Source organism: Python bivittatus, unplaced genomic scaffold, assembly GCF_059951505.1.
Source record: "Python bivittatus isolate LINGU-HERP-01145 unplaced genomic scaffold, Pbiv_v1 ctg000020_np1212, whole genome shotgun sequence".
In the NCBI taxonomy this organism is placed as follows: Eukaryota; Metazoa; Chordata; class Lepidosauria; order Squamata; family Pythonidae; genus Python; species Python bivittatus.
Window position 1 is genome coordinate 101,379,266 of NW_028277030.1, and position 26,933 is coordinate 101,406,198.

Here is a 26,933-nt window from a genome sequence, read left to right on the forward strand (position 1 = left end):
CATAATGTTTCTATTGTCCAAATAGTATAATCGCAGTCAAGAAAAAGAATCCTGAAATAGAAAAAATCTTTTGACCTTGGGATTTATAAATTGGTTGTGGGGTGCTAGAATTAACAGAATTCTGAAATTGAAGAAACAAGTTGAATCTTTGAAAAACTGACAGTATATATGTGTGAGAAAGGGAGAGAAAGAGAAGTGGAATAGGCAACCATAAGAACCTAAGTACTACCCAGTTAGAGCAAGTCCAACTCTTATCTAGTCCAGTATTTTGTCAGACTGTGGCCAACTAGATATATACAGAAAACGTGCAACAGGATAAGAAGGCAATAGCCCTCTTCAACTGTTATTCTCCAGCAACTATATAGTAATTATTTAAGAATAAGTTTTCCCAGTCTAAGCAAATCTCATTTTTTGATCAGATAACCTCTCTTAGTAAATTATGGGAATGCTGTAGATATGTATCTTGATTTCAGGAAAGCATTTTACAATGTATTCCATGACATTCTGATTAACAAGCTAGCTAAATATGGACTCAGTGGCATAACAAAATACATAGCTGTTTCTAGGATTGTACTGAAAGAATGCTTGTCAATGGTTCCTTCTCAAACTGCAGGAGAGGATAGAGTTAAGTATCACAGGGTTCATCTTCTACTTTTTAGCATTTTTATTAAATACCTGAATGAGGAAGTGGAATGCTTATCAAATTTGCACATAAGACAACATTGCATAGGATACCTAATAACCTACATTACAGAAATCAAATTCAAAGTGATCCTGATGGGTTAAAGAAATGGGTTGAAAATAACAGAATGAAATTTAACAAAGACAAATGCAAACTTATGCACTTAGAAAACAGAAATCAAATTCACAGCTAAAGTATAGGGTATACCAGGCTTGGCAATAGTACTTGTGAAAGATATTGGAACTGTAGCTGATTACATACTGAATATGAGTCAGCAGTGTGATAAAGCTGCTAAAAACACAAAGGCAATTTTAGGTTGTTGCAACAAAAATACAGTTTTACATCACAGGAATAAATAGTTTCACTGTATTCTGTGCTGATCAGCTCCCACCTTGAATATTGTGTTCATTTCTGAACACATTTTAAAAATAAATTGGGACAGCTTCAAAGCAGGGCATAAAAATGATAAAGAGAGCAGAGATTAAATCCTATTAAAAAAAGATGAACATAGGAATGAGGAGACAAGACTGAGGGGGGAATATGATGACAATCTTCAAATACCTAAGAAAATGTCACACAGAAGAAGGCAAGACCTGTTCTCAATCATTCAATAGGTGAGGAAATGGGATGATTGATTTTTAAATGACAAGAAGGCAGGTTCTATTTGAATATTAGGGGAAAGTTCCTAATAATGAACAGTTTCATAGGAGAACCAATTACGCACTTTAGGTGGTGAGTTTTCCTTCACTGGACATATTTGAGAAAAAGCTAGACAGCTACTTAATCTGGATGCTTTAGTTTGGATTCCTGCACAGAACAGGGAATTGGACTCAATGAACTAAACAGACACTTCCAGCTCTCTAATTTTATGATTTTTTGGAATACTCTGGTGGTGAATTTGAAGAATAGAATACAGTTGTTCAAGACACTTCCACCAACATTTTACAGCATACTCTATGGTGGAGTAGGCAATCAGCACAAAACTTGCTACAAGCATGGAAAATAATAATAATAATTAATAATAACAAATAGTGAGATGGGCAGCATACAAGTTTGATTTATAAACAAACAAACAAACAAACAACCCTGTGTGCTGCCCGACTCTTAATGACTCTGGGTGACTGAATATGAACTTTGGGTATGAATTCTGGCCACCCATATTTCAGTTTAGGTACCTACCAGACCTGACAAATTTCAGCAAGATTTTCATAAGGTAGAAAAGAACAAAAATAGCATTCTGATCATTGCAGCAATACAAGTACTTGTCAGTCCATTTATTTAAGTGGCAATAACTCACAATCATTAAGATTTTTGCATTTCTGGTTAAATGTAATGGCTAAAGAATGGACTGGGATTTGCAATTAAATAGCATCCTTTTTGGCAGTACTCTTTTCTTATACAGTTCATATGGCCTTAGTGAATCCAGTACATAGCTTAATCCGTAGCTTCCCTCTCAAAAACAAAGTATAATAATAGGGAATTAACTACTGAACAAGCAGGAAAATCAGTAGAAGTGATAAAATATTGCTAATCACCAGCATAGGGAAAAAAATCTGATTAGACTAATTCAAATGCCAGGTATGTTTTAGTCAATTTAATATCTAATGTAATTTGGATATTAAAAAAGAAAATATTCATACTTACTTATTTGATTTCTTATATCGTTTACTTTTTGTCCCAAAGATTTTGCTTCAGCAAACCTGATAAAAGCAATAGAGTTTAGAATTTTTACTAATACAGAGCAAATCTTGTAAACATTTCTGTACTATTTTCTACTTGTAGGTTGCCCATTAACTTAAAGCTGAATCTATGGCAATGAATCAGATCAGACTGACAGAATGGCAAGTTGCTCATTATACCGTTTTTATTGAATTAATATATATTTTTTAAAACTCTGTCACTGAACTGTATCCTTTTCACTGTGCATTCTGATATTGTTAAAATAATTCAGGGTCCTTACTCCCCAGGTCAAATGTTTTGATTGTTTTTGCTATTAGCTAGTGTTATTTCTTTAAAACAAATGTTCTATCCCTGTGCCTGGAAGCTGTGGAGGCCTGGATAGGGCACAACAGGCTTCAGTACAGCCCTAGCAAGACTGAGTGGCTTTGGTTTTTGGACTTCTGGTCTTGAAGTCCTTCCATCTTTGGTTCTGGATGGGGTTGCACTGCCCCAGACAGAACCAGTGTGCAATCTGGGGGTCCTCCTGGACTTATGGCTCCTGCTTAAAGAGCAGGTGGAAGCTGTGGCTAGGAGACCCTTTCTACAGCTTCAGGTTGTGCATCAGTTGTGCCCATTACTGGATTGGGAGATCAGATTGGCTGCATCCCTACTGGTCTTTTGTAAGGTCTTGAAGACTTTGTTCTGTGTTTGAGCCTGGAGCCTGGATGTGTGACAAAGCCCATTTTTGGTTGTGCTGAATGTTTGATTGTTGCTTCTGTAATTTTCCCCCCTGGCTGCTGTGTATTTTTATGTTTTCTGTATTTTTAAAAATCATTTTTAATATTGTTAGCTGCCCAGAGTCATGTATTTGAGAATCTACTAAATAAATAAACATCTGTGCTAAACCAACAGATAGTAATCTCTCCATGGTCTAACAAAGTGACATCTCTCAGACTGGGATGTGAGTGAATTTTGACTTTGCTGATAGGAATGTCCTACATGACACTATTTCTAGAAGTAAGTGCCTTTAAGTGCCTGACCACTCAACCCACTACAACACAACCAACACAAGCTATGAAAAGGATAACACTGCCATACATCAGAAACTTCTCAGAAACAACCGACAGACTATTACAACCACATGGCATCACTGTAGCACACAAACCAACTAAAGCCCTCCAAAACATATTAAGTAAACCAAAAGATCCAGTGGTCCAAGAAAAAATTCATGTACAACATACAGTGTAAGGACTGTAACAGCCACTATGTAGGACAGATAGGCAGAAGACTAACAAAGCACATCCATTAACACCAACTAGCAGTCAGAAGACACGATGAAAACTCCTTAATCCAGAACACTTGGACAGACTTAACCATAGTTCCAACTGGGAAACTGTCAGCCTCTGAGATCAAGCTAAATCCAAAGACGCGAGGGAATTCCTGGAAGCTTGGTATTCAGACAAGTCAGCCATCAACAGGCACATAGAGATAAATAACATTTACACACTATTCAAAAAAGACAAGAAAAAGGAAACAAAAAGACCAGAACACCTCCTCGCCAGCAATCAACACCCAGATAAGCAGGGATTAACACCAGGATCAACACCAGACAAACAGTCAAGCAGTAAACAATACCCTAATCAAAGAACTACCAACTCAGACAGACAATCAAGCAGTAAACTTGATTGCCTAATCAAGCAGCCTAATCAAGGAACTGCAAAGGAGAAAACAACAACCACACCAATACTGACAGGGCAAGCTACTGTATGTAAACAGAGAGCAAACCCCACTCTCTTCTAGCACTGAAGATGTTACCTAGCTGGGTAACAAAATGTCTTCAAGAAAACAACCAAGCTCAGAGAACCCCAAGGACTCCACACTCTTTCTAGTAGTTACATTTGGTTTCTAGCTGCTTTCTCAAGAACAACAAACTTTATGAGTTTAAAGAAGGCAACATCTCCTTGAAGATAAACCTGACTTGTATTTGCGTGGAAGAGCTATATTGTTTTCTTGTCAATAATATAGAAGCAATCTGCCATTGCCTTCTTCTGCAATGCATTTTGACTTCCCTGTCTAGCCCATAGAACTGGAATTTCCTGGTGGTCTAGCATTCAAGTACTAACTACCCAGGCCTGATTCTTTTTACAAGATCAGCCAAGTTTTGCTACCGCTGCTGTGACTAGTTCTGCTTTTATAACCTCTCAAACATAATGTTGTTTTAATTGCTATTAAGTTGTAATAATTAACTAGAGGGGATCCCATGGACAGAAATCCTGAGGGCAAATGGGATGCAGGAAAGTTGGGAATTTCTCAAAAACAAGATGCTGGAAATATAAATGCACACTATTCTGAGAAGGAAAAAAATGGAGGGAGGGCACCATGGGAAACCACTGTGGATGCACAGTGAAGTTTTGACTGAACTGGGAATCCAAAGGGAAACGTACAGCAAATGGAATATGGGAATAATCACCAAGGAATCATGGCAGCAAGTAAAGGTAGTCCTTGCTTAACAATGGTAATTAGGACAGGCCACTCCATGACTAAGTGATGAGGTTCTAAACTGTGGTTGTAAAGTGCGACATCACATGACTGTGCCAACTTACAACAGCAGTTGTGGCAGTCCTAGTTGTGGTTGTTAGGTGAATCCTGCATGGCTGCAGCATCCCGTGGTCACGGGATCACCGTTTGTGACCGCCTGCCGGCTTCCCCATTTACTTTGCTTATTGGAAGCCACCAGTGAAGGTTGCAAATGGTGATCATGTGACTGAGGGATGCTGCAACATTGTAATTGTGAGAGGACACTGCAACAGCCGCAACTACGAGGTTCTGTTGTAAGTCCTTCTTGTTCAACATTGTACCTGTTGTCATTAGTTTGATCTTCTTTATATTTAATTTTGTTCCCATTTTTTTATTATGTTCCTTGACTTTTCTTACTAGACCTTGCAGCTTCTTTGCATTTTTGGTATTAAGTAGTGTTATCAGCATAGTGCAGATAATTGGTTTCTTCCTCCATTTTTAAAACCACACCCATCTTCTTCCAGTGCAGCTTCCCTTCACATTTGGCATATAGGTTGAATAAATAAGGGGAGAATATACTTAGCAGACCTTTAATGGGACTTTAGTGGGACTTTAACAGCACCACTGAGTGAGAAATTGTTGAACTCAAATAGATCAAAAGGTTGCAGGCAATTTCAGAAGATCTCAATAAACACAATGTGTTTTTAACACATTACAACTGTTAACTGATAAAGTACTTGTAATTTGTCTCACAGATGTAACCTGCACCAAACTACTTTCCTTTACCCTTCCCCTCTTCCTCTCCCCCCGACATCCCCCCAATTTAAATCCTACATTAATCTAACCACTCTGTATGTCTGATGAAGTGAGCTGCAGCTCATGAAAGCTTATACCTACTAATAAAATTTGTTAGTTGGAAAAGATGCTTCCAGACACCAAATTTAACCCAAAGAAGTCATCCAGGTCTATGCCCCAACCACTGATGCTGAAGAAGCTGAAGTTGACTGCTTCTATGAAGACCTACAACACCTTCTAGAACTAGCACCAAAAAAAGATGTCCTTTTCATCATAGGGGATTGGAATGCTAAAGTAGGAAGTCAAGGAGTAATCGGAATAACAGGCAGGTTTGGCCTTGGAGTACAAAATGAAGCAGGGCAAAGGCTAATAGAGTTCTGTCAAGAGAACAAGCTAGTCATAGCAAACACTCTTTTCCAACAACACAAGAGACGACTCTACACATGGACATCACCAGATGGTCAATACCGAAACCAGATTGATTACATACTTGCAGCCAAAGATGGAGAAGCTCTATACAGACAGCAAAAACAAGACCAGGAGCTGACTGTGGCTCAGATCATGAGCTTCTTACTGCAAAATTTAGGCTTAAATTGAAGAACGTAGGGAAAACCACTAGACCACTCAGGTATGACTTAGATCATATTCCTTGTGAGTACACAGTGAAGGTGATGAATAGATTTAGAGGATTAGATTTGGTAGACAGAGTGCCTGAAGAACTATGGACGGAGGTCCGTAACATTGTACAGGAGGCAGCAACTAAAACCATCCCAAAGAAAAAGAAATGCAAGAAAGCAAAATGGCTGTCTGATGAGGCTTTACAAATAGCTGTGGAAAGAAGGAATGCGAAAAGCAAGGGTGAAAGGGAAAGATATAAGCAACTGAATGCAGATTTCCAGAGAATAGCAAGGAGAGATAAGAAGGCCTTCTTAAATGAACAATGCAAAGAAATCGAGGAAAACAATAGAATGGGGAAGACTAGAGATCTCTACAAGAAAATTGGAGATATCAAAGGAACGTTTAGTGCAAAGATGGGCATGATAAAGGACAAAAAAGGCAGGGAGCTAACAGAAGCAGAAGAGATTAAGAAGAGGTGGCAAGAATACACAGAAGAACTATACAAGAAAGATCTTAATGTCCCTGATGTCCACGCTGGTGTGATCACTGACCTTGAGCCAGACATCCTAGAGAGCGAAGTCAAGTGGGCCTTAGGAAGCATTGCTAACAACAAAGCTAGTGGAGATGACAGTATTCCAGGTGAGTTATTTAAAATACTAAAAGACGATGGTGTTAAAGTGCTGCACTCAATATGCCAGCAAGTTTGGAAAACGCAACAGTGGCCACGGGATTGGAAAAGGTCAGTTTACGTTCCAATTCCAAAGAAGGGCAATGCCAAAGAATGCTCAAACTATTGCACAATTGCACTCATTTCGCATGCTAGCAAGGTTATGCTCAAAATCCTACAAGCTAGGCTTCAGCAATACATGAACCGAGAACTACCGGATGTACAAGCTGGGTTTCGAAGAGGCAGAGGAACTAGAGATCAAATCGCCAACATTCGGTGAATCATGGAGAAAGCACGAGAGTTCCAGAAAAATATCTACTTCTGCTTCATTGACTATGCAAAAGCCTTTGATTGTGTGGATCACAACAAACTGTGGCAAATTCTTAAAGAGATGGGAGTACCAGACCACCTTACCTGTCTCCTGAGAAATCTGTATGCGGGCCAAGAAGCAACAGTTAGAACCGGTCATGGAACAACCGATTGGTTCAAAATAGGGAAAGGAGTACGACAAGGCTGTATATTGTCACCCTGCTTATTATGCAGAGTACATCATGAGAAATGCCGGGCTGGAAGAATCACAAGCCGGAATTAAGATTGCAGGGAGAATCATCAACAACCTCAGATATGCAGATGATACCACCCTAATGGCAGAAAGTGAAGAAGAACTAAAGAGCCTCTTGATGAGGGTGAAAGAGGAGAGTGCGAAAGCTGGCTTGAAACTCAACATTAAAAAAACTAAGATCATGGCATCTGGACCCATCAATTCCTGGCAAATAGAAGGGGTAGAAATGGAAGCAGTAACAGACTTCATTTATTTGGGCTCCAAGATCACCACAGACGGAGACTGCAGCCATGAAATTAAAAGACGCTTGCTCCTTGGGAGGAAAGCTATGGCAAGCCTAGATAGCATATTAAAAAGCAGAGACGTCACCTTGCCGACAAAGATCCACATAGTCAAAGCTATGGTTTTTCCAGTAGTAATGTATGGCTGTGAGAGCTGGACCGTAAAGAAGGCTGAGCGTCGAAGAATTGATGCCTTTGAACTGTGGTGCTGGAGAAGACTCTTGAGAGTCCCCTGGACTGCTAGGAGGTCAAACCAGTCAATCTTAAAGGAAGGATTGCTCATTGGAAGGATCAATAATGAAGCTCAAGCTCAGATACTTTGGTCACCTAATGCGAAGAGAGATCTCTTTGGAGAAGACCCTGATGCTGGGAAAGATTGAAGGCAAAAGGAGAAGAGGATGGCAGAGGATGAGATGGTTAGATAGCATCACTGAAGCAATGAGCATGAAACTGAGCAAACTCAGGGAGGCAGTGAGGGACAGGAAGGCCTGGCGCAATATGGTTCATGGGGTCACGAAGAGTCGGACACGACTTAACGACTAAACAACAACAACAACAACAACAGGTAGGGGACACCTGGCTGATATGAATGAGTTTACATCTCCAAGAACAGAGTTGTTACATCCAAGAGTCTTGAAGGAGCTTGAGAATGTCATCTTGCAGCCCTTTTTGTGATCTTTAAGAAGTCATGTAGGATGGGCCTAATGCCAGGGACTGGAGTAGGGTAAATGTTGTTCCTATCTTCACAAAATGGGGGGGGGGGAGAGGATCCAGGTAATTAGAGACTCTTTTACTGCCAGCCTGATTTACTACTAGGCAAAACATTGGGGCAGATTATTAACTAGTCAGTTTGTGAGTATTTAGAAAAGAATGCATTGCTTGGCAGGAGTCAGCATGATTCAGTCAAGACTAAATCATGCCAAACTAACCTGATCTCCTTTTTTGATAGTGTGACCAGTTTAGTGGACCACAAGAATGTTGTGGACACAGCATATTTTGACTTTAGCAAAGCATTCAACAAAGTCTCCCATTACATTCTTGTAGAGAAGATGGCAAAATGTGTGCTTAACTATTCTACCATTAGATGGATAAGTGCAGGTTGAACAACTTAATCTAGCAACTGTTTATTAATGGCTGTAGAGGTTTGATTAGATGCATCACAGGGCTGTATTTTAGGCCTTGTGCTGTTTAACGAATTTATAAACAAGTTAATGATAGGTTAGAATCTGTCATTAATCTGCATATGACATAAAAATAGAGGAAACAGGAAACACCTTGGAGGACAGTATCAAGATTCAGGGATAAATAAGAACTATTATTTGGGTAAGAAAAATCAAGTACAAATATTGAGAGGGTCAGATGGGGAGATAATTTTTGGCAGCAGAATATGCAAAAAAGATCTGGGTGTCTTGGTGGATCACAAGTTGAACATGAGCCAACAATATGACACTCCTACAACAGGGAAGGGAAGGGAAGGGAAGGGAAGGGAAGGGAAGGGAAGGGAAGGGAAGGGAAGGGAAGGGAAGGGAAGGGAAGGGAAGGGAAGGGAAGAGAAGAGAAGAGAAGAGAAGAGAAGAGAAGAGAAGAGAAGAGAAGAGAAGAGAAGAGAAGAGAAGAGAGCTATCCTAGGCAGCACCAATATAGTACAGCATCAACATCAAGAGATGCCACCAATCCTTTCTAATTTGTGTTGGTCAGACCACTGATTACAGAATATTGCATCCAGTACTGGGATTGCATTTTAGGAAGGACATTAACGAACTGGAGTGGGACCAAAGGAGATTAACCGAGATGATAAGGGGCCTGGAAAGAAAAATCTAGGAAGAAGGGTTATAGGTACTGGTGTATTCAGACTGCAGAAGAGTTGACTGTGGAAAACATAACACCTATGTTCAGATAACTGAAGGGGTGTCATGTAGAAAATGGTGTGGAATTATTCAAAATTATTCTAGAAGACAGAACAAGAAATAATTGGCTCAGTTTCAAAGAAGTAAATTTTAGTTGGGCACTTGAGAACATTTATCAATACTAAGAGCTGTTCAGCAATGGAACAGACTGCATCAGGAGTATGGTGGATTCTATTTCACTGAATGTATTTAAACAGAAGCTTAGTGGCAACTGTCAGCAATGCTGTTGTAGTGGATTCCTGCACTAGATGATCTCCAAGATTTCTTTCAACCCTTGCATTCTATGATTCTATAAGTCTATTTATAGAATCTGTTTGTGAAAGCTACTTGTAGACTTCAACTGGCTCAGAATCCAGTGAATCATTTGCTGAAAAAAGCATTTTACATAAGCTTGGTTGCACTGGTAATCTATTCATTTTCAAACCCTATTCAGTTTTAAAAGGCTTAAACAGGTTGGGGCCATGCAGTTTAGGAAACCTGTTGACAGTAACATATATCTCAATAACCTTGCATCTAAATTATTATATGTTTTATGTAGGCATCCTTTGAAGATGGTTTGGAAGCTCTAGCTGGTACAGAGTGCTACCACTAAATTACTGACCAGCATGCAAGGCAAGAGTCATATTACACCTACTCTATGATTTGCACTGCCTGCCTATTTACTGCTAAACCTATTTGATGGTTTTGTTGTTGACTTGCAAGACCCTGTGTTGTTTGGGACCAAATATTGTGAACATTTCTTTCCTATAATGTTATTGCCAAGCCTTTGAGATTCTTGGAGGGGAACCTCCTTGTTGTGTGTTAATGGGCAATACCCAGGAGGGAGTTACTCAGCAGCTTCCAAAATAGGCTAGGCATCTTTAAATGCAATTCCACACTGTTTTACTAAGGCTTTGGTTATTTTATTTTGGTTTTGTGGATGACACGTTCCTGTGATTTTACAATACTGGACCTTTATTTTGATTTGTTGCCAAGAAAACTGCAGGGACCAGTGTGTGTGTGTATATGTGTGCGTGTGCACGTGTCTGTCTGTCTATCTATCTATTTTTTACAGGTATGTTAAAAAAATAACAATAATACATTCTAGAGGTATATAGAGACTACTCACTTTACTTATTTTTATTTATTAGATTTGTAAGGTTGTGTAATTATGAAACGATTTCAAAGTGGCCAGATCCAAAATTCTGTAAATTATTCAGTCCACTCTTGGTTGCTCCTGACTTGTCTGATCTGATTTGGTGCTTGAATCAAGAGCAGAGTTTGGAAAAATGGGGCTCCATTTTCCCATGGTCCTGTAGCTTAAATGGTTTTAATTCTTTCTTTTTTTTTTTGTTTCCTCTACAACAAAATAAAATTAGCAGCAAACTAAATTGTAATGAATGGAATAAACATGCCAGATTTCACTGCTGGGGTTTTGAAATTATGGTTCTTTAAAATTTGATCTTTTAGAAGTTTTTCACATGAACAAGATGAAATTGCATCTGAATAACAAAGTGAACTAATTGCATGGATTGCAATTTATACACATGAAGTTTCCAAGATTTTTTATGAGTTTGAAGGGTATTTTATAGCATAAATTATTATATTTTGCTCTTTTTGGAGTTAAAAACTGTGCTATCAAGTACTGGTATTTTTGCCTCTAAATTTCAGCGACATGATCTTGCTTGCATGTTGCTCACCCCTGTCCTAGAGACACCCGTACAGTTAACAGAAATGTGAAGAATAGCTATCAACTTACATTTACAGATTATAATGTGTATTAGAATTCTTTACTCTTGAAACACTTTTCCAAAATGTTTTTTACTTTTTAAAATACTTATTAAAAGCACAATAGAAAATATTTACCAAGAGTTATTACCAAATAACAAGAATTGCTCTAGCAAATAGAGCTGACTAAAGCATAGGCAACATGTTCAAAAATGTTCCTAACAAAGTATTTCAGATCACTGATGCACAGGTTGTTGATCCATAATATTTGAGTATTTCTAATCATAAATAATTTATCTCTTTCTTTTGGACTATGCAGAGCTGCTATTTCTCCTTTTGTTTTTAAGTGATCTAGCTATTTTACTGTTGAATAAAAATTATATTGAATAAAGAAAATGGCACACCTAACTCTGCCTGAATTTGCAAAGATATTTAACAACCTTTATTTGTCAGCCTGTAGAATTATTCAGGGTTTAACTTAGGAAAAATATATATATATCATGCTTGCTCTTTTATAAATAATAGAAACAAAACTGAAGAATAAAAGGAATAAAGATAACTCTATTCCAATATTCAAGAATATCTGTGGGATGAACTCACACTGTTATGATTTTTGTGGCTAGGACAGGACCCTTGTCATGGATTTTTCTATGGTTACTCAGATATGCATAATCACCCTTATTAGCAAAGACTTGGGATTTACTGATTATCTGGTCAAGAACTGGTCTAGCATAAAGAATTGGAAAAAGCCACATGTTCCATTTTGTCTAACAAAAGTGAACATGGAACAAAGCCAAGAAAAAGCACTCAACTTCATGAGAGGCACACATTAGGTAACTGTGTTCTTTCAAATATTGACTTTCTTTCAAATTTTCCGCACCTAGTATTTTAAGTCATTTTAACTTTTACTCACACTAACTTGTTCTAATCACTTAGCACAGTTTGGATAACTGGGTCCTGCTTGGTCAGTTCTGTTTCTGATGCAAGCACAACTTTAGGCAACTTTCTCCTTACTCCAATGACCCTTCTCTTCAGTCTTTGATTGAAATGGACACACATTCCAACACAGTAGGAAAGTTCACCTTCACTGGCTAGTCACAAGGTTTCTAGATAAAAGGAGCTATTCCTCTGCAGCAGTGCTCCTTTGTTTCCTTCTCTCCCATACTCTTTGAATTTTTCAATTTTTGAAATTGAATTTTTCAAGGCTCATTAGCCTCACTTTGCTTTTCTGGACTACTTAATGGTGGCAAAGGTAATATAATTTTTGGATATTTTCACTCAATTTCTTCAGTGTAGAGCTTTGCCATGGATGGGTAAACCTTGCACTCTGAGCTACAGACTTACTATAAATTAGCATTTCATGAACCGTTGGCTGAATAAATGAAAAGCTTTTTTATATCTACCCTTATGCTGCTAACTTGTAAAGTGAGAAGAAGGAAAGTAAGTAGAAATAGGCAAGGGCTACTTACTCCTACCATGAAAAACAGCAAAAAGAAAGAAAATGGAGCAGATATGAATGATGAAAGACTGCTAAGAAAGACCCAATGGTATATTTTCAATGGCAAATTATAAAACACATCATTTTCTGTTGGGTTTATAGGACTAATCAGGCATTGTGAACTGGCAGCAAATAGCTTATGAGTGTATTATGCTTCTACCACTGGTGTCTAGCATCCATTCCTCAAGATAAACACTTTTTTTCTTCAATGAAAGGATTCTGGCATGGAGAATGGAAATGAACGGAAGTGAGGTATATTTCAATTTTGAATTTTTCTCTAGAGGAGTAGTAGTTTAAGTTTTAATTGGAATAAATCAGTTCCAGTAAAGAAACTTGATTTTTTTTTCAGCTTCCATTTTATTCATATTTTCACTTGGTTGATTCACTGTGGCAAGAAAATGCCTCACTGAACTCAAAGAAAAACATGAATTTACTGAGCAGTATAGGGCAACAGGAGAAATGGGGATATATGAAGGTCATGTAAAGCTTAGTTGGCCACTCCACAGCAGCACATTCACTACAATCTCCATCTTTCTTCCTTCAAAGAATATAAGGACTCTCCTCCTGTTCAGTCATGATTCAGCAGCCTCTTGCTATTCTGATAATTATTCAGACATTTCTGTCCCATATTTGTACATCCTTTGTGCATCTGCTGAAATTGGCTCAAGAATGCTAAAGTTTAAGCCACAAAAATCTGTTAGCCAAGGCACTAATTTTTGCCATAACAGGCAAACATGGCTCCCTCACTCAGTAAACTTTACTTAGGTATAAAGTTTCATTTGACTCAAGAGTGAATGATGGACTCATTTTGGCACCTTTTACAGTATATTTACTTGTGGTACACTATGATCTGGATCATATAAACTGATTGGGGAGTGTTGGCAGATTGATGAAATTTTATGTCAGAAACTTAGGTTGGATACCTTTTTGATCCTTCCCAATCCTATGATTTTATGATTAAAGATACTGACAAGTTGGAAACAATTTAGAGATGAATGAGAAGGAAAAATAAGGTGCTTGAGGAAGTAAGGCTAGTGTGGTTGCATGGAGAGGACAGTGCCACCCTACCACAGAAAACTTAAGAAAAATCTATAAAAAGCAGTTCCGTAGATATCTTTAAGTGGTGCAAAACATGAATTGCTTCACTGGTTTATGGAAAAAAGCATCCAACAATTTTAACTGGGGATATGGGTAAAGCCAAAGAAAATACCATGCAGTGAATAAAAAGTAATTGTGAATCAAAACTCAAGCACAAAATGAAAAAGATAGCAAACCTACTACATATATATTATTGGCATAACAAAGATTTACATTTAGGGGAGAGTTTTGTTAACTCTGAAATGTGTTGTATATATAATCTCACCTAGCAATTTGAATAGTGGCTAGGTCACTGAATTTTTGTGTAAGTGGTGGTTCAGCAGTTACATTCCAAATTACAGAGTAGATCTGAGAAGAGTTCGTTTTAAACAAGTGTGATGTACCTAAAGTTCCCAATGTAATTTGCTAATAGGTTTTTACATACATACCAAAAAAAAAAAAAAAAAGCAATCCTTGTGCTATTTGTATCACAACATCTGCAGCAGTTGCCATGAACACAGCAAAATAGTGTTACCCTATGCATGTTTACTCAGTAAACTTCCCAATCTGGTTTATTCCGTGGAGATGTTAGGGTTTCAGCTTAAAGGTCAATTTTAAATGCTTGCTTTTATTTCATATTGGATTCATCTCAGATGGATATCCAATATTAATATTCTGCAAAATTTAGAAAGATTACAATGTATTAAAGAAAACTTAAATGAAATGTGTATAACATAAGGAAACCTCTGCTTTCTGGTAAGGTTAAAATGATACTATTCAGATGTGCCTTTAGAGAGAAAGTAACCAAATATTTGGTTTGGCTATGCTAGGATATCTACTTTCTTATTTCTGCTTTGTAAAACTGCTCTGGATTTTTAGTATATACATTGTTCTATTATTGTTAGTAATAATATGAGAAGCTTTAAATAGGATATAAAGCTAAAGTATTTCTATTTAAAATTTAACTAAAAATACCGATTCCTACAATTGCACAGCATTTATCGCTTTAGCTAAAGATAATGACTGATCATCTGTGTGATAATTCTTAATAAGGTGGGTTGGAAAATAGCTAGCAGAATAATATAGTAATGAAAACCATAATCAGGAAGAGAAAAATCAAAAACATATGGCACAAGATGGATAAAGGAATCTAAAGTGTGAGAGGACTATGAAAGGAGATGCAAGACATCTCTCTAAATGCCTCGGTTTATCTTCAGAATCCTGATATTTCTCCTTGTATTTGGTGAGTCCTGAAGATCTGCCATGTTTGTAGGCTAAACACAGAAATGGAAAATTATGAGTCATTGGTCAGACAACCTTGCTGAAGCTGTGATGAAATTTCCTGAAGGGTTATCAACTGAATATTATTTCTTTTTATATTCAAGGTTAGAGTCCTTGAAGCACTTTAACTATTGTACAATTATTAAAGGTACAGAAAAAAAAATTCTATAGGACACTTGAAAAACTGGAGAAGAACAAGTTCAAAATCATTGCACAAACATAATTTCACAAAGGACTTCCAGACATGAGTTTTCTCCTGTGTTAGATATTAAACAACAATGCCTTTTAAAATATGATAGTGGCTTTTCTAAAAGACATCAGATATTTTAATGGAGAATATTTTTACTACTACTAATAAATAATATTGTTCTTTGATTAGTGCAATTTTAAAGCATTAATCATTTATGAAACTATTTAAGACTACAGTTTAAAATTTTATTCAACTTCTGTGGTAGCAATAGTACTCAAACTCATTTCGTATCTTGCAGTTACTGACTGATTGTATGTTTTGCCCCATGACTCCATGACTTCAAACACATATAGCAGATAATTGCAAAAATAAAACCATATATAAAAGCAAGCATGAAGTCAGAAACTTTCTTCTAAATTCTTTTTCAGCGTGACAATAAATCCAAATTCAATTAAGAAATCAATGAGAATCCTTTTATTGTTTTTGACTGGAATTCTACATTCACTTTTCCTTCCTCCAAGACCCTAAAAGATTTTGCAGAGCTTCAAGATGAATCACTTGAATTTTGTTTTGGTTCACTAATAACAGACAGAATATGTTCAAAGCTCTATTTCTCATTATCACATCATGGAAATTCCCAAAGACTTCACTTCAAAATTTCTGCTACAGCAGATTTCCCATATACATAACATTTAAATATTCATACAGTATATTCCCAGTTTTGTTACATAACTGAAGTTGAAAGTTATATAGTATGGTCTTATACTATAGAGAAAATAAAAACATAGGTAGATTTGTGAGTAGCATAAAGTATTCTCACTTTTTATATTTTATAGCATATTTTTCTTTTATTCATATTTTCCACAATTACATTAGCCAATTGGCAAATAAATTCTTCACACATGTCCACATTTATTGCACAAATTTTCATTTGTAAATTGAGACATAAAGAATGTATCTATTATCAAAAATAATTAAGATAAAAAATCTGTTTTTATGTCAATTTCTACATGTGTTTTATGCATATCAAACTAATTATATAAATAGATTTTCCAGAGTTCTTTTTATTATTTTATTTATTTATTTTTATTTATATATCAAATTTGTCATTGCCCATCTCGTTAAAAATTATGGATATTTGGTATTTTTGAGTGTCTCCTTATCAGGTGAATTTGCAAGATCCCTGGTCTTCTAGAACTGAATAGAACTAAAGATCCTACTGTGCTACTCTGTCACTTAATCCACAAATTTGTGGAAAGTTTTCCCTAGAGGAGATGTACTTTATTTTTTGTACTAAACAATGTCCCTTACATGTATATACTCCTTGCCTTTTGGTACAGTCTGTGCAGTTAGCTTATTTATTTGCTTAAATCATCTAAATGTCATAACTAACTTCTGTATCCCAGCCAGAGGTATCTATTTTTGCCTACAAAATCTTTCTGAGTTTTATTGTTGAGTGTAAATCTTACCTTTGTTTAAGGAGTTGTTTATTGTCTTCAATGGTTATGCTATCTGCATAATCTCTTTTGAAAATTTCAAAGGCCTCTTGGCGTCCAAGCGACATTTCTTTTCCCACGCCTGTTCAAGGAATACATCAGAATGGGTCGATTTGTAGAAATAATATTTACAAGTAAAGATACTTCAAGTGGAGTTCAACTCCTAGTGATAGACAGACTACTTGGCTCTATTGCAGAAATGGTTTGCCACTACTTTCTTCTGGGATGTTTTTGTCTCCCCTTTTTGATAACAGCTTTGGAATTCCCAGGTGATTCCCCTATCCAAGTTCAAACCAATATATTGTGCCAATCATTTCAAAGTGGTGCTTCTGAACAGACAGGAGCACAGATGGAGCATTTCTTTCTGAATTGTTAAAGAAATTACATATTTTTCCAGATTCTCGCGGCTGCTTCGGCAGCTGCTCCCATCTGTCTCTACATATGTGCACATGCATAGCTGCTTCCTTTTTTTTCCTGGTGAAGCAAACTGGCTGTGCATGGACAGGCATCCAGAGACAACCAGAACAGATTCTGGAAAAGATACGGCTGCTTCATTTGGCTCCATACATTCTGAAGCACCTCTTTTAAAGTCCTATTAATCCGGGCCAAGCACCCTTAGTTTCCAAGATCAGTCAAGATCAGCTAGGGGCTCCCCAAGATTAATTAGAATTTCTGAGAAAACACACAAATTGGGCTATGTGAAAGAATTCTATCAAACTGAAAAACTTGCTAATTTACTTATACTGTTGGCCAAATTTTTTTTCTCCCAAACCACTCTGGGTCCTATCTGTCTTTTTTTGGAATCAACACAGCAACCACTTTTGTAATAAATTAACCAGTTTCTATAGTCTATGGAAACTAAAATGCCATTTATAGATTCAGTGGTATATCTAAAACGACAGAATCAAGTTTATTACGTGTCATCTGAAGATTCATAAGCCCAAATATTTTGCATGCTTCTTAGACAGCTATTAATGTCTCCTTAATTAGAAGCCGAGTGTCAAAACTCAAAGCAATTTGTTTTTTTCAAAACTATTGGTATTTTCAGGAAGGATTTTTTTCCCTATCATTTTTCTTTCATTACTATTTTGGTTTCCAATATCATACTATAAAATACGGTCATCAGTAACAAATCAAGAAACAAGGGTAGTTACCTCAGTTCCAAGTTCCCATTAGTTTATATGGTCAGGATACTCAAGCTATAGCAACATTCATTCAGTTGGAACAAAGCCAATTTGAAGAATTTGAACTCAGTACTTGGAGGGGCACTATTTATTGTGAATGTGAAACAAAACCTGTTTTCTGTTTTCATACAGATCCCTATTAAATATGCATTTTGCAGGATGTCTGCAAAAACCATCATTGAACTGAGCCAACAAAGGGAGAAAAGCAGTGGATTCATTCAACGTGCCGATGAGCAATATAGCAAAAATAAAAATACGCTATTTGAGATATTGGTTTGGGGCTTCCTCATAATGCATATGTACCACACACACGTTTACAGTTGATAACCTGGTTGAAAAAGAAAGTATACCTCACACTGAATACATATGAACAACATTACATTATAAAGCATGAAATCTATTCCATGCCAAAAAGGTAATAGAAAATGACAGTAATTAAGTGCCTGGATTAATTAGCTTAGCCAGATTTAAGAGTGTTGAAAAGTTGCATGCTGATTTAATTAATGATTCATGGAAAATAACATAATTAGCTAGGTTCAGACAACATTTTAAGCCACAACGCACAACAAAGAAAATGCGAAGTCAAACTATACCTGAGGGCAGCCCACTCTAATTCTTATACAAGGACTTGAATTCCCACAATTTCTACTCAACATGAGAACTTTCTAGAAGCCCACACATCTGAAGGGTATCCAGATTGAAGAAAGTTGGCTTAGCATGATATGTGAACATGGGAACTGCAATTCTGAGCATTACAACTATGGAAGTTACTAACTCTCATCACTGGAATAATGACTGTCAAAACATAACACTGGTTTGAAACACGTAACGTAAATGACAGAATCTATTTAATAATATTAATATATGGTAGTTTGGGCACACTTTGGCCAGTATGCCACAAATGCAACAAAAAGCTCAGTTTATCCCAAGCATGCTATGCAAAAAAGTTATCTCTAAAGTAGAGACTATCTTGCAGCTAACATAGTGTTGCCCACATCTTGCCAACTAGGAGATATATACATTGAGTAACAGATGCTCCTTACTTAAAACACTTCAAAATAATTAATTTGAATAGGAAGAGTGACTGCGTTTTTGATTAGTAGTGTTTTATAATCAGATGCATTAAACTTGTATTCCAACAACAATATGAAGAGATGGGAGATGGACATCTCATGTCAAAAAGACAAATCAGAAGCATAGGAAATAAGTATCTAGATAGATTCTCAATGCAAGACAGTTTGTAGAAAAGTTTTACCTACTGAAGATAGTAATGAAGAGACTAGGAGGAACAAAGGACAAAGTCAGCGCAATGCAAGGAAATGCTGAGAAATGTGGGAAAGTTGATGAGCTAGTAGAAAGTGATTATTCTCTTGCTGACGTACTTGTTTTTAGTTAATAATAAAGATTTATATAACTTTCAAATGGATTCATCCCACACACTATTTTGTTCTTTCTTTCTTGCTATCCTCAGTCTGAAAATTCCTCCCAGCTCAGTTAACTAGTAACTTTTATTTCTTTTCTTCCTAAAAATCTGCAAAACCAAGTAAACTGCATTATTATAAAAACTTGCTTTTGTCAAAGTACAATGTTTCCTCATTGTTCTTTATGCAGAAAAAAAATTATCCTCTGCTGGGAAGAGGTCTTTAGATATAAATGCATCATAAATACATTCAATAGCAGTACATCACAGCAAGAAAGAAAAAAAGGTTTTGAGTTTTTTCCTATAGGTATTAAGTTTTCAGATGATGTTAGATGATATTTAACTGCCAACCCTTCAGGCTATAGTAGCCATAATTAATTAGTAATATTCTAAAGACTCTAAAGGAATCTAAGGAACCTATTGGTCTTTTTTTAAAAATATGGATAAGCATTCCATATAATCAGCTAAATAAAATTTGTATGAAGCTACTTTGTTTTGTAAATCAAAAATACCTGAATTCATTGATTTTCTGCAAGAGTTTTTCTGATATCATCATCTCTACTTGCTGAGAACAGAGAATGGAAAAGTTTCAGAGATGGAGAAAACTGAACCAAAAAGAATGAAATTTTTTTAAAAGGGAAAGAATCCAATATTAATCCTGCTCCTCTTGAAGGTTTCAGCAAACTTTATCATAAGGAATATATACAATATACTGGGATACCTTCATTGGTCTCAGTTTTTTAAAAGAAAACTGCATAAACAAGACAGTTCACCATATTTCTACAGAGTTATACTGGAGAACTTACCACAAATCTTCAAAGAGAAAGGGGATTCAATGTGCTGCATCTTTGGCAGTATACTATAACCTCTGCTACTATAAGATTTAAACTATTCACATGTGATCATAATTTTAGAGGCAAGCAATAAGAATCTTCTAAGATAAGGTAGCCACATGTTATGAGAATAGTCTCCAAAGTATTTCACAATGGAACTAAATGCAGAGTACCAGGCATAAGTCTTAAGCACTGCTTAAATTCTGTATTAAGTCCTCATACGCTCTGGTGCTCTTAAATATTCCAAATATTAAGGAAATTGGAATATTTAGGACACATAATACACAGTGAGAAATAGCCACTTCTATTAATTATACAAGAAAAGATTCAAGAGAAATTCAGTGCTGCCAGACAATGCATACTGGCTGAAAAATCTATGTATATGATTTAGCAATTATACAAACTTGTTCTGTATGGTTAACAGCAACAGAACAAACAACACTGATGGTCATCAACCTCCATTAGGATTAGGAGAAGAGGAAAGTTTTTAAATACCAGTATTTCAAGTTCAGTATTTAAAGATTCTTATGAGCTATATGTATCCATCTGTCTATTAATCATTTCACCAAAATCTAAAGCATAATTCATTCAATCCTTTGTCTTCATTCCTCTTGTCAAATGTTGGATAATGACTGCTTTTCTTTGTTTGGGATTTGCTAGTAGCTGAGCTGCATTGAGACCTCAGACTCTATACTATATCTCCTGTTGTGTGGTTAATTCCATTAATAATACAATGGTCCGTAACATCAAGTTTACAGAAATATCCTGGGAACATCCAACAGACTATAATATTAAAATTATCTTATTGAAATGGGGAAGGCCCATCCAACTGAGTAATCTGTTGCTAGTGACATTCTTTGTAAGAAAATAAACAGGTGTAGACACCACAAAAATGTTAGAAATCTACTTTATTGACATAGGTTATAATTGTCAGGTTCGGTCAGCACGAGGTTTCAGGGAAGCACGGGGCTGCAGGGAAGCTCGCAACCAGACCACGCGGAATCCACCGGCGGTAGCTAGCGGGGAAAAGAGGAACCGAAAGCGCCGCTAATTAACGAGCCACCTGCGGCCAGCTAAACAGGAAAACCGCAGCGGAAGCTTTTAATTACGAACTGATAACGGCGCGAGCAAGCAAGGAACGGGGCCGCAGGGCAGCGAAACAAGATCGCAACGCAGCACAGAACCTGCGGTCTGCACGTAGCAGGGAGGGGCCAACCCAGCCGGAGGGGGACTGGCAATCAAGGACAATGGACTCTGACCGACCCTGCCATCATGAACGATCAGGGGGGACATTGGGGGGCCTAATAGCCCACAGCCGCAACGCGATCACGAGGCGGGAAAAAGCGCGGGAAGGGGGGAATATAACAAGTGATGCAATTGTACCAAGCCAGTCCTGGCTTTGCTTGTGACTACTACGTTACGCATGAGTAAACCTTCTTTGTGAACCACACGTGTCACGAGAGTTTCTCTGTCGAACGGGGCAAATCTCACATAAAGCATACAGCAGCAGCAGCAGCGCCGGGACCCCGGAGACCCGCCACGATCCCGAGGCGAGGGGAGGCAGCGGCGGCTGGCGAGGCAACCGCAAAGCGAGGGGCCGGACCCGGGGAACCCCCGACGGGCGGCGGAATCCCGAGGCAGTATCGAGACCTGGCGGCAGCGTTCGGGGAGAAGGAGTCTGACCAGCTCCCACCACACCGGCCCAGTGATTGCGCCATCGAGCTAGAGCCAGGAGCGACCCTGCCTAAGCCAAAAATGTACTCCCTGTCGAGGAGGGAGATGGGAGCCCTGCGCGAGTTCATAGACAAGAACCTAGCACGGGGATTCATCCAACCCGCGAAGTCACCATTAGCGGCCCCGGTGTTATTCCGGGAGAAGAAGGACGGCTCGCTCCGTATGTGCGTAGACTACCGGGGGCTGAACGCAATCAGCACGGAGTACAAATACCCCCTCCCCTGATGAAGGACTTGATGTCGCATCTGTCGAAGGGGAGGGTGTTCACAAAACTGGACTTGCGCGAAGCCTACTTCAGAGTTAGGATCCGCGCAAAAGGTGAGTGGAAGACGGCGTTCAACACCCCGCTCGGAAGCTACCAGTTTTCCGTGATGCCGTTCGGATTAAAAGGGGCCCCGGGGGTATTTATGCAGCTAATTAATGAGGTGCTGCACGACCTACTCTACCGGGGCGTCCTGGTCTACCTGGACGACATCCTCATCTACACCGAGACCCTGGCGGAGCACGTGAGCCTGGTGCGCACGGTGCTCCAGAGACTGCTGAAGGCACAGCTGTACGCAAAGCTCTCGAAATGCGAGTTCCATCGAGAGCAACTAGACTACCTCGGCTACCGAATATCCAGCCGGGGAATTGAGATGGACCCGGCGAAAGTAAGGGATGTCCTGGGCTGGGAAGCGCCGCGAACCCGGAGGCAACTCCAAAGCTTCCTAGGGTTTGCGAACTTCTATCGTCAGTTCATCCCGAACTTCGCCCAAATCGCCCTTCCCCTAACCGACCTGCTAAAAACCAAGGGCACTGGGAAACCCCCAAGCCCAGCATGGCACTCGCGTGGACTGCAGAATGCCAGGGGGCGTTTGAGGAACTAAAACAGCGGTTCACCGCGGAGCCGATCCTGCGCCATCCCGACCCAGACCGGCGGTTTATAATACAAGTGGATGCATCAGACGTGGCAACGGGAGCAGTCCTGCTCCAACCCAGCCCGAAGGGGGCCATCCACCCGTGCGCCTACGCCTCCCGCAAATTCACCGAGACGGAGAGGAGGTGGATGGTGTGGGAGAAAGAGGCGTACGCGGTCAAGTGGGCGCTGGCCACGTGGAGGCATCTACTGGAGGGGGCAACTGAACCGTTCGAGGTGTGGACGGACCATAAGAACCTCGAGGCCCTGAAGACCCCGCGTAAGCTATCCCCCAAACAGGCACGGTGGTCCCAATACTTCGGGAGGTTCAGGTTCACACTGAAACACATCCCCGGGAAGCGCAACTTCTTAGCGGATGGACTGTCTCGCATGCCCCAGCACGCCAGCCTACGGGAGGAGATCGTGGACTCCGTCATCCCCGCCAGCAGGCTGGCTGCAAAGGCGGTGACCCGAAGCCAGACCAAGGGGGAGCGACGGGACGCGGCGTCTGAAGTAAGGCAAGGGTTCGCGGAGGCAGCGGAGCGGGACGGTTGGCTCAAGCAGAACCGAGAGGCGCTAACCGGCCAAGAGGGGTTGTGGTGGCACGAAGGAAAGCTGTACGTGCCCGAGGGTTGCCGACGGGAGGTCATGGAGAGAGCCCATGACAGCCGGAGCGCGGGGCATTACGGCTTCGTAAAGACACTCCACTTAATCCGGCGGCAGTTTTGGTGGCCCACGCTCCGGAAGGACGTGGAGGCGTACTCGGGGGTTGCCCGGTGTGCGCAACAGCGAAAGGAGCCAAAGGCAAACCTAGAGGCCTACTCCAGCCGGTAGCGGAACCCGACGGCCCTTGGCAAGAGGTCGCCATGGACTTCATAGTGGAGCTCCCGGAGAGTAAGGGGAAGACCGCCATTTGGGTGGTCACGGACTTATTCTCCAAACAAGCGCACTTTGTAGCGTGCCGGCGAGTCCCCACGGCCGAGGGGCTGGCGAAACTGTTCGTGCAACATGTCTACCGACTCCACGGCGCACCTCGACGTATCGTCAGCGATCGGGGCGGCAACTTCATCGCGCGGTTCTGGCGGGAGTTCCTGAAGCGGGTGGGGACGAAACAAGCCCTATCCTCCGCGGCGCACCCGCAGACGGACGGAGCCACGGAACGCCTGAACGGGGGGCTCGAACAGTACCTGCGCTGCTACGTGGGGCACCAACAGGACGATTGGGCGGAGCTACTACCATTCGCGGAGGTGGCATACAACAACGCCGTCCACAAGAGCACCGGGTTCTCTCCGTTCAAAGTAGCCACCGGGAGAGAATTCGTCCCCATGCCGGAGCTGCCTCAGCCGGAATCCCAGATCAACTCCCTGGACGCCTGGTTCGCCCAAATCGACGAGACCCGGCGAGCGGCGCACGCGGCATTGCAAAGAGCCAAAGCCGACTACAAGAAGCACGCGGACCGCAAGAGGCTCCCCGAGGAAAAGTGGAAAGTGGGGGACCAGGTGTATCTGTCAACCAAAAACCTAAAGACGCACCAGGCATCGAAAAAACTCAGCCCGAGGTTTGTGGGGCCGTTCCCCATTTCGGAGATCATCAATCCGGTGACCGTTAGGCTGACGCTCCCGAAAAGCCTCGGGAAGATCCACCCGGTGTTCCATTGCAGCCTGCTAAAGTTGCACCAGCCGGGGAACGCCTGGCACAAGGCGGAGGGAGTACCACCACCCATCATGGTCGGGGGGGAGCAGCATTTCGAAATCAACCGGATACTGGACGCCCGGAGGCACAAGGGGCAGACCCAGCTCCTAGTGCAATGGAAACATTTCCCCAAGTCCCACAGCGAATGGGTGAGTAAAACCCACATAAGGGCGCCGGACCTAGTGCGGGACTTTTACAGTAAATACCCCGGGAAGCCGAAATAGGACCGAGGGGGGGAGTTGTCGTCAGGGGGGCGGCATGTCAGGTTCGGTCAGCACGAGGTTTCAGGGAAGCACGGGGCTGCAGGGAAGCTCGCAACCAGACCACGCGGAATCCACCGGCGGTAGCTAGCGGGGAAAAGAGGAACCGAAAGCGCCGCTAATTAACGAGCCACCTGCGGCCAGCTAAACAGGAAAACCGCAGCGGAAGCTTTTAATTACGAACTGATAACGGCGCGAGCAAGCAAGGAACGGGGCCGCAGGGCAGCGAAACAAGATCGCAACGCAGCACAGAACCTGCGGTCTGCACGTAGCAGGGAGGGGCCAACCCAGCCGGAGGGGGACTGGCAATCAAGGACAATGGACTCTGACCGACCCTGCCATCATGAACAATCAGGGGGGACATTGGGGGGCCTAATAGCCCACAGCCGCAACGCGATCACGAGGCGGGAAAAAGCGCGGGAAGGGGGGAATATAACAAGTGATGCAATTGTACCAAGCCAGTCCTGGCTTTGCTTGTGACTACTACGTTACGCATGAGTAAACCTTCTTTGTGAACCACACGTGTCACGAGAGTTTCTCTGTCGAACGGGGCAAATCTCACAATAATAACAGAATCTTGAAAGCCTCCCTTCCTTATATACCAAAGAAAGTTAAGCCAAGACAATCTTGAGTTTATTTCTCATGTTTCCTGTTCTTCCTGGCCAAATTCATGATTTCCTGATGATTGCCACCTATTTTCTTCAAGGCCATCTCCTTACTCCTCTACAACAGAGCATTAAGTGATAGTTATCTCATTTGGCTTGCTTCCAGCAACTAGTACTCAAAGGCATGTTAACTTTAAACCTGGCATTTGATTGTTAATTTGTCTAATTATTCTCTGGCTATTCATTAACTTGTCTTTCTTAACACGTATTAAAACTAGTGGCCACCAATCCTATTTTGGTAGCAGCAAATCTTAATTATTGCACTGTTCATCTATATCATACAACAATCTCATATAAACATCAAAATGTTACTTTGTGACATTCTGCAGGAACTATTGGTTGCCAAGAAACTAGCGACATTTTCTAATTACACTGGGTATTGGTAATTTGAATCTAATGTCAGTACTGAAACTACTTTTTCACTTACATCAAACTCTTGGGAGAGATCATCCAGGGATTTAATTACAGTTCAACTTTATTTCTCATTTAGATCTGAGTCAACTGAAGTACTAGAATGCCTAGAATCAGTAATGGTCTGAATAAAGCACAGTGTAGCAAAACTCAATTCAAGGAACAGGTTGCTGTAAGCTGTGAATACAAATTGGTGGCATCCAGCCTTTTTCGACTACATTGTCATCCTGAATCGAGTAGTAAGTTCATAGTGTGAAACTCTTTTAAGCACTAGATAATGTACTGTAGATCCCCTTGGACATCAAATTGAAGTCAGTGCGCCATGACCCAAACATGGCCTGACCATAATACCCCATGTACAGGATTTATTGCAGGAGCTTACATACATTTTTGAGGTGGGGGTTGTGGGGGTTGGGTGGAGGAGTGACTTGTGACCAGAATCACCCCTTCTTCCTCAGTCTCTATGGCTTAAACATGCCATCCAGAGGCAAGAAAAAAACCCAGACCAGTCCCAGTAATGATGCTGGGGCCTGTAAATCCAATATAGCAAAGATACAGATAAGGATTGACTCCTATCTCTCCATCAAAGAGGCAACACAAAACATGAGTTGAGGGTCATATTACTTTTCAGGGTACGTGTCACACTTTAAGAAGTGAGAAGGCCAGGATAAAATCTAAATCCTTCTTAATCTCTCAAAATTACTCAATTCAAGCAGTTTAGTTGTTCTAGATTACTCTGTGGGTGTAATAACTTACACTTTGTAGAGTAGAACTTTGCCAACTACAGGTAATTTCCAATTATTATTTCAATGGCTCAATAATACTATTATATTACAGTCAAAATAACAGGAATACAGAAGGGGGAAACCATATAAAGTTATTATAGAAACCTTATTGACAGA

General features: G+C 40.1%; 1 protein-coding gene across 1 annotated transcript in view; it reads right to left on the bottom strand.

The window, feature by feature from the left end:
* The window catches only part of KIF6 (kinesin family member 6), a 166,145-nt gene that overhangs the window by 69,184 nt on the left and 70,028 nt on the right, over positions 1–26,933 (bottom strand). Inside the window, exons 14-15 of the mRNA XM_088131852.1 lie at positions 16,911–17,019; positions 2,327–2,382 (exon numbers count right to left, since the gene is read on the bottom strand). Coding sequence (XP_087987978.1) covers positions 2,327–2,382; positions 16,911–17,019 — 165 coding nt within the window. The remainder of the gene's footprint in view (positions 1–2,326; positions 2,383–16,910; positions 17,020–26,933) is intronic.